The following is an 8,887-nucleotide window of genomic DNA, read 5'->3' as shown; positions in this document are numbered from 1 at the left end:
AGGCCAGCATTTAGCAGTCCACAGATCACCTTTCTCAACTCTGAGGCCTCTATTTATGACAAGGACCCCTTGGGCAGACTGACCATGTGCCGTTGACACTGACCCAGGTGCCCACAACAGATCAGTCAGACCTTGGGTCCCCCTTCAGGAGAACTTCCAGAGAGTGAGCTTTGACAACACTGCATGGAAGGCACTGGGAACAAAGGAGCTCAACTGACAGCTGGCCTGGCTACTGCTGCTGGCTGGAACCTGCCTACTGTAGCCAGACAGCAGGAGCAGAGAGCATGGCACAGCCCTTGGAGTCCAGGGCCACAGAGAGGATGGCCTTGCCACAGCACTGCCCACTCCCCCCTTCCTGTCCCACATCTGCTGCTCCCTGAACCCTTGGCAGGTGGAAGAAATACCATCCTCTGTCCTCCAAGAATAAAATCATAAAAACACAATGGTCTGATGTCACTCATTTTTTCAAGAGCTTGAATTTTAGTTGAACATAATAGCAACCATGGCCATCACCAGCCCAGTTCAAGAGGGCCCCTCCAGTCCCTTTCTCTAGGCTTCTCAGCACTGGAAAGGCTGGGACCACACCCCTTCTGCCTTGGTGCTGCACTGCAGAGGGTGAAAAGTGCTCTGCCAGCATGCCAGGGGCTGTAAACACCAGCACTCACAGCCGCACGGTGAGTCTGGAGTCCTTTCCCCAGACAGGTGATGAGGACTGAAACAGAACCCACTGCTCTGGGAGGAGGAATGTGGCAAGAGGCACAACACAGACAGCAAGATGAGAGGCAGGAGGACCAGGGAGGGAACATAGCTTGCTGGGGGCACCAAGGCCATGGGCTTAGCAGAGCTCCATTGCTACTTTGGACGAGGCAAGGGGTCCAGATGAGCTGCGGGTGATGAGAGGGGGAGCTGAAAGTTAGGGGCTGGAAGCCAGTCCCCTCTCCCACGCCCTGATGCAATCACTATAGGATCTGGTTTTCCAGCTACCAAGCATATTCTTTAAGGTAGAAGGGTAAAATGTGTCTTCTTATGGCTTTGTGTAAGCTTGACTTGTGACTTAATATACATAGATATAAGGCCTTACAGACTCCCCTGTGTATATTCTCACTCTAACCCCTCAATCTTTAGGGGCAGGCCCCAGACCACCAGTGAAAGCCTTTTAGCCCCACTTGCCAACAAGGTGACAGTCTGGAGCTGAGCCTCAGTTGTCTTACCTGCAAGAATCCCTACCTTGGAAGATCGCTGTGATGATTCCAGAAGTTCTGTACAAAAGCATGATCATGAGCCCTCCCCACCCTCTCCCATTACAGTTCAGATGGTGGGCTGAGGGGCTGCCTGCAAAGGAGTGGATCTCAGAAACTCCAGCAAGTTAGCTTGTCCCTTGTTAAAGCCTGGTGATGAGTTACTGAAGCCACACAGACACCTGCTTTCTGGCTCAATCAGATACCTTAAACTCAGGTCAAGGTGTAGCATTGAAAGGTGGCAATTTCAGCAAACCATCATAACACCTGAAGTAGACACTTTCTTTTACACTGAAGAGGGGCGCATGGGGCAGGCCATGCATGTCCCTGTGTGGAAGGAGCATGGGGACCCACAGGAAGCAAAGGAGAATGTTGGGTAGAGGGGTGAGGCAGGGTGCAAGTGCCAAAAAAAAATCCCTAAATTTGGAAACATTTGCAAAACTCCAGAAGAAATATGTTTTAAAGTTATCTTACTCCCTTCCAAACACACACACACACACACACACACACACACGGGATTTTCCCAAAGTTTTCATATGTCTAAAAAGAAACTGCCTGTGCCAACTACAGAGCACGCTTGCTTCCTCATGTGTTTCCTGTGGCCTGGAGGGGTTCAGGAGGATGTCCTCAGGTGTCCCTTGGAGATGCTGACTGGTGCTCCTTCTGATGCAGGTGCCAGGGAGTTACAGGGCTCCAGAGCCTGGGAGGCCCTCTGTGGCCCCTGGAATAACTGCTCATCTTACCAAGTAAACTGAAGCTCAGAGGATTTGAGTTAGCTCAGAGCTCATTGAATACAGAACCAGCATTAAAAGCCAATTCACCCTGACTCACTACCAGCAGTCACTCCACACAACGCATGCCCAGAAGAAACCTTGATTACTGCCTGGCAGCACTGGGTATCTGTGTGAGAGAGAGGTGACTCAGCCAGCTGCATGGGTGCATGTGTGTGTGTGTGGGGGGGGGGGTCATCAGTAAACAGCCCCTGGGGAAGCTAGGATGCCCAGAGAGCCACACACCCAGACTGACAAGTTAGGACCTTGCCTGCTAGAGGGCCCAATGGGGACAGGCTCCCAAAGGGCATGTCCAGCAAACGCCAGGGAGGAGGGTTGGGGTCCAGAGCAGGTCAAGGATACCAAGGGACCTGAGAGAGACGGGGTCTCGCTTTGCACAAAAGAATTATCTCCAGTCCTAGGGAAGCACTCAGTTGAGTCTGCCGGGACCTCCGCCTCCTGTGGCTTAAGTTTCTTTCTACACTGCTCACTGCATCCCAAGCTTCAAACTTTTCCAAACAAAGAACGTCGGCGCGGGAAGAGGGGAGAGGGGCCCTCGCGCTGCCCAGCTGGGACCCGAGGCCCGGCGACCGCTCCGCGGGGGCTGCTCGCTCTCGGGCCCCGCCCCGCAGCCTCCTGCGGTAAACACCGCCGGGACGGAAAGTGCCCGCAACTCGGGAGATGCGGGAGGCCGGAGGGCGAGGAGCTTGGAACGCTGGCCCGGGGTTAAGTCGGGGTGGGGGTCAGAGACCCCTGGAGCGCCTCCCGCTGCCCCGCCGCCCCGGCCCTGGGCTCAAGCGTCCCCCCGGCCACCCACAGCGCCTGCCGTTCCAGCCCTCTCCCTTCCGCGCTCCCTTCCCGGGCGAGGGTCCCCAGGCCACGCGGGGGCGGCCAGCGCGGGCGGGGCGGCGGGGCGCGGCCCACACCCATTGGCCGGGGAGGGGCAGCGGGCGGGACGGGGAGGTGCTGGGCGAGTCCCCCGGGGCGCCGCGGGCCCTCAGTAGCAGCAGCCGTCAGCGCAGCCGGTGCCGGAGCGCAGAGCGCGCGCCATGAGGGAGATTGTGCACATCCAGGCGGGCCAGTGCGGGAACCAGATCGGCACCAAGGTGGGCAGCGCAGCCAGGTCTCCCCGCGGGTGGGCGGCGGGGTCCGGGCTCTGCCCGCGCGACCTCCGCTGTGGGTGCAACCGCTCGGCGCCCGGAGGACGTGGGGGCCCAGGCCCGCCAAGTGCGGACCCGGGAGGGCGCGCCGGGGATCCCGGCCCCTCACTCCCACCCCACCCCGCGGGGAGTCACAGCGACCCGGGAGCTCCGGGAGTTGGGCCCCACGCTCCCCGCCCCGTCCCGCCAGCCCTGGGGGGCGCGGGGGACACCCCGGGCTCCTGGTTCTGACCGTCTGTCCCTTATCCTCGCCTTTCCCGAGTTCTGGGAAGTGATCAGTGATGAGCACGGCATCGGCCCGGCCGGAGGCTACGTGGGCGACTCGGCGCTGCAGCTGGAGAGAATCAACGTCTACTACAATGAGTCATCGTGTGAGTAGCGCCCCTCACCCTGCCCGGCCGGGTCGCCTCCGCCAGGGGAGAGTTTGCTGCGGTGAGCTTTCCCCGGAGGGCACCCTGTGCCCGGCCACTCCCTCCTCCCGGGAGGCGGGAGATCCGCGGTCGGCTGCTTTCAAACCCGAGGTCTGACCGCTGCAACAGACCTCGCTGCTGCGGGTTCTGAAATCAGCATGGTGGGTCTCGTCCAGGCTTCCGTTCTACGTGTAAGAATGGCGAGAAACACTAACTAGAGTTTTTCTCTAGAATCCTTCAGGAAACATTTTTTTCAATGTAAAATCTGTCTGTTATTTGGATTCTTGGCTAAAAATGTGAAAACAGTTTAAGTGACTTTTCTTGTCCTTTAGAGTCTTCCACAAAGACTTCACACTGCTGAAAACTACAGGCAATCCTGGCTAACTAAAAGAGTTTACTAAAAATTCCGAGCTGTGCTTTTTTCCAGTTTGGGCACAGTATCAGTCCTGTCTTAGTATCCACATACATTGTGACTGCACATATGCATTACTTGAACAAGCTTTTTTAATAAAAGTGGTGCATGCATTTCACAAAACAACAGAAACTAAAACATGGCAGGAACCCCCTGCCTGGACATGTGAGGTGCACCCCCAGAGATGCTCTCCTGAGTTTGCCACCAGACTTGTTGGAGTCACTTCCCCGCATGTCTGCACAAGATCTGGGAAGAACAGTATTCACGATTCACTGGGTTTTATTTCATTTAAGCAGCAATGCCAAAAGGTCTGCAATGCTGGGGCAAAGAAGATAAAACACATGGCTGGCATTCAGGAAGACCCAGTGCACATACACTCCCTGCTCACCCTCTGTCCAGCTTAGTCACTTCCCGTCTTGGACCTGAGCATGTGCAGCAGAGCAGCAGCTGTGGGGCAGGTCCTGTGGGGGATCATGTTAACCCCATCCTCACTGGGAACAATTTCTTGCCCAGTTGGCATGGAAGTGCTCACAAGGAAATTGCTACACAGAACACTCTTCCTCATGAATGAGTGCAAGTCTGGTTTACAGAGCCAGTGTGAGGCCACCTGTCACCAGTGCCCACACTATATTGTGGGCTCACATATGTGTGTGCTTTGGGGAAGTGTCAAAGAGGGAAGGATGTCATGGCAACCTGGCAATGTGCCATAACAAATACTTTGTTTCCATGGCACTAAAAAAGTAAAACTCCCAACAGAAAAGAGGTGTCAGGGTGAACTGGAAAATACAGTAGGCTAGAAATCAGGAGACCTGATTTCTCATCCTGCCTCTTCTGGAATGTCTGCTCGTTCATGCCCGAGATGCTTCCTTATCCCAGTGTTTCTGTGATTCTTAAGAGAGTCACAGTACTCCCTCTGAAAAGACCCAATTCATCTATTCCAGACAGCTCTAGCTGATGGAACTTGCTAGAAGGAAGTCAATTGCTCTAGAAACCTGAAATTAACTCTTTTTTCCTCTTCCAGCTCAGAAATATGTGCCCAGAGCTGCCCTGGTAGACTTGGAGCCAGGCACCATGGACAGCGTGCGGTCTGGGCCTTTTGGGCAGCTCTTCCGGCCTGACAACTTCATCTTCGGTAGGCTCCATCTTTCCTACTTTCTTCTTTATTTTTTAAAAAACAAATGAGTTTATTCATGAGATCAAAAATATCATACTGGCTTGGCTCCTGTAACACAGTAGTTATGGCATTAGTCACATACACTGAGGTTGGCAGGTTTGAACCCAGCCCAGGCCCACTAAACAATGATGACAACTACAACAAAAAATAGCCAGCCGTTGTGGTGGGCACCTGTAGTCCTGGTTACTTGGGAGGCTGAGGCAAGAGAATCACTTAAGCCCAGGAGTTTGAGGTTGCTGTGAGCTGTATCACCAGGGCACTCTACTGAGGGTGACATAGTAAGACTCTGTCTCAAAAAAAAAAAAAAAAGTTACCACTTAACTGTTAAGAGACAGGGAAAAATTATTATTTATTTATTTATTTATTTATTTTTGAGACGGAGCCTGAAGCTATCCCCCTGAGTAGAGTGCCACGGCATCACGCTCACAGCAACCTCCAACTCCTGGGCTCAAGCGAGTCTCCTGCCTCTGCCTCCCAAGTAGCTGGGACCACAGGCGCCCGCCACAACACCTGGCCATTTTTTGGTTGCAGCCATCATTGTTGTTTGGTGGGCCCAGGCTGGGTATTCGAACCCACCACCTTAGGTGTATGTGGCTGGCGCCTTAGCCGCTTGAGCCACAGGCGCCGAGCCAAAATTATTATTTATTAACAGAAATACCTCAATCAATCAGCAAACATATTTCCAGTACCTGTGGAAGGTAGTGTCTTTCAAGGAAGTGAGAATTATAATACTGACTCGTGGCATACAAAAGCACTACGGCAGTGGTTCTTAACCTGTGGGTCTGGACCCCTTTGGACTGTATTAAAGGGTTGCAGCATTAGGAAGGTTGAGAACCACTGCACTATGGGATAGGAATCAAATACATAACAAAAATCTACATTCTAACCCTTTCCTTAAAAGGTACCAGGTAAAGATAGTTTAATTGAGTTAACAGACAGTCCTCTTAACTAAACCATTCCAGAGAGGAAATGATGGAAAATTTCCCAAAATTTCCTATGAAGCTGGGTAGCTTCTACTAGAATATACCAGTGAAAGTTGTATTATTTAAAATACAAATGCAGACATCTAAAATGAATATTTAGACCATCAAATGTAGTTACATTTTTAAAATATAGCAGATCATGAGTGGGTGAGAATGAGGCAGGTAACACAATGGTTAAGTATCTCCCTGGGTTTGAATCCTGGCCCTTCCACTCACTATGTGACCCTGCTTGGACTTGGTATTTTTAACTTCTTTATGATTTAATTTCCTCATCTATAAGTGAGACTGTCTACTTCTTAGTGAGATGTAAGGATTAATAATTAATAATTAATAAGGGCTTGACAAATATTAGCAACATCCCAGGAATGCAAGGATCATTCAACATTAAAAAGTCTGCTAATAGATTAGGACAGACAACATTCTGATAAATGCCCCCCCAAAAAAGTTTTTTAAACGAAATTCAGTATGTGTTCCTGAATTGTAGGGGCCAAAAACACTTCTATGTAAGCAGGAAGTAGAAATAAACTTATTTACAGATTAGCTACCAGAAACCCATAGTAACATCATACTCCTGAAACATTAGAGTATTCCCAACAAAATTAGATATAAGGAAAAGACGTCCATTGTCTTTACTGCTATTTCACGTTCTGGAGGCTTTAGCCAGTGCACAAAATCCAAAGGAAAAAAGGAGATGCAAATCATGTCAAGGAAAAGGTAGAATTGTTATTTGTGGCTCGGCACCTGTGGCTCAAGTGGCTAAGGCGCCAGCCACATACACCTGAGCTGGTGGGTTCAAATCCAGCCTGGGCCCGCAAAACAACAATGACAGCTGCAACCAAAAAATATTTGGGGGTTGTGGTGGGCACCTGTAGTCCCAGCTACTTGGGAGGCGAAGGCAGGAGACGCGCTTGAGCCCAGGAGTTGGAGGTTGCTGTGAGCTGTGATGCCACAGCACTCTACCCAGGAGGACAGGTTGAGGCTGTCTCAAAAAAAAAAAAAAAATTGTTATTTGTAGATGGAATGATTCTTTTGGAGTTTCAAGGTAGCCTATCAGCTGAAAAATGACTAGCACCAGACACAAATTAAAATATTCAGAAATTCATAATTTTTACTATTGGGTAACCAGCCATTCTGATGTGCCTGAAACTGGGGGAAAGTGTTCCCCAGGATACTGGACTTTAAGTGCCCAAACTGGCAAACTCCCAGGCAAGTGAATCACCTTGAAAGCAAAAATCAGTTTTAAAGTGCATTGGGGAGAATATCCTACTCACTATAATAATAAAAGCTATAAATACCTAGGGACAAAATTTAGTAGCAACTAGAGGTGGAAAGCAATTAAAATAATATTTTTTTCTCACCAGACTGGCCAGTATTTTAAAAACTGCTAAGAGTTAGTAGTGGCTAACATGGGAAAATTTTATATACAAAAAAGATGCTAAAGTTTTATTTATGTGATACACATACCTTTGCTGCTTTAAAGGATATGAAACAATCAATGTAAAGTGCGATAGGCATAGCTGTGGGAGTTCAAAACAGAAAGCAAGTGGACTCAGCTGTGCCTGAGAATTAACTTTAGCTCTGGGTTTCTGGCAACTAAACCCCAAAAAGCACAGCAGGTGACATGGTTGTCACTGTCTCACTAAAAGGGAAATATATTGCTATTTTAAAAAGGGAGATCCTCCCTTCCGTTCTAAATTAATTCTATTTATTTATCTTTAATTTTTACTTGCTTTTTTCCAGCAAAAACTAATATAACCACATTTTTACGAAATTAACAACTTAGAAGGAGAAAATGATTCCAAATGCTTGTCTTAGTATAATCCTTGTCACCACTAAGGTATATTTCCACCTTTTTTTCTTTTGGCTGATTTTCATTAGTTGTGATCACTATATCATTTTGTGTCTTTTTTCCACTGAACATTATATTATAAACCATATTTCATGTTAATATGTAGTTTCTAAAATCTATATTTTAATAGCTATATGTGTAATTAGTTAAGTTTATAATGGCTAGTTTCTTTCCAATTTCTGCCCTTACAGAGGTCATTATAATGAATCTCTGTAAACTAAGGTCTATATGTGTCTGTTTCTGACTCTGATTTCAAAATAGATTCTCCAAGGTAATCACTGGGTCACAGTGCACAGATCTGGTCCCTCTCTGCTCACTTTGCTATAGTCCTCCCAGTCACGTTGCGGCCACCAGCAGCATTTGAGAACAGTTTTTGTTGCATGGTTTTTTTTGTCTAAAATTAAACTTTTGGGTGGTGCCTGTGGCTCAAAAGGGTAGGGCGCTGGTCCCATATGCTGGAGGTGGTGGGTTCAAACCCAGCCACGGCCAAAAAAACTAAAAAGAATAAAAATAAAGAGAAATAATTAAAAAAATTAAATTAAATTAAATTAAACTTCTTTTTTTTTCCGAGACAGTCTCACTATGTCACCCTTGGTAGAGTGCCGTGGCCTCACAGCTCACAGCAACCTCAAACTCTTGAGCTTAAGTGATTCTCTTGCCTCAGCCTCCCAAGTAGTGGGGACGACAGGAGCCTGCCACAACACCGGCTATTTTTTGTTACAGTTGTTATTGTTGTTTAGCTGGCCCGTGCTGGGTTTGTACCCGCCAGTCTCAGTGTATGTGGCTGGCGTCATAACCACTGTGCCACAAGCGCCAAGCCTACAATTAAACTTTTAAAGAAATGCAGCAGGCTCGGCGCCTATAGCTCAACCGGCTAAGGCGCCAGCCACG

At 49.0% G+C, this 8,887-nt stretch overlaps 1 protein-coding gene across 1 annotated transcript in view; it reads left to right on the top strand.

Moving 5' to 3' along the window:
- The first annotated feature begins 2,881 nt into the window (after window positions 1-2,881).
- The window catches only part of TUBB6 (tubulin beta 6 class V), a 14,533-nt gene continuing 8,527 nt past the window's right edge, over window positions 2,882-8,887 (top strand). Inside the window, exons 1-3 of the mRNA XM_003800473.3 lie at window positions 2,882-3,114; window positions 3,431-3,539; window positions 5,012-5,122. Of these exons, the coding sequence (XP_003800521.1) occupies window positions 3,058-3,114; window positions 3,431-3,539; window positions 5,012-5,122 (277 nt within the window). The 5' untranslated portion in view covers window positions 2,882-3,057. The remainder of the gene's footprint in view (window positions 3,115-3,430; window positions 3,540-5,011; window positions 5,123-8,887) is intronic.

Source organism: Otolemur garnettii, unplaced genomic scaffold (assembly GCF_000181295.1).
Source record: "Otolemur garnettii isolate 467f Iridium unplaced genomic scaffold, OtoGar3 scaffold00176, whole genome shotgun sequence".
NCBI lineage: Eukaryota > Metazoa > Chordata > Mammalia > Primates > Galagidae > Otolemur > Otolemur garnettii.
Note: the sequence above shows the minus strand (reverse complement) of the source record. Positions and strands in the feature narration are given on the sequence as shown.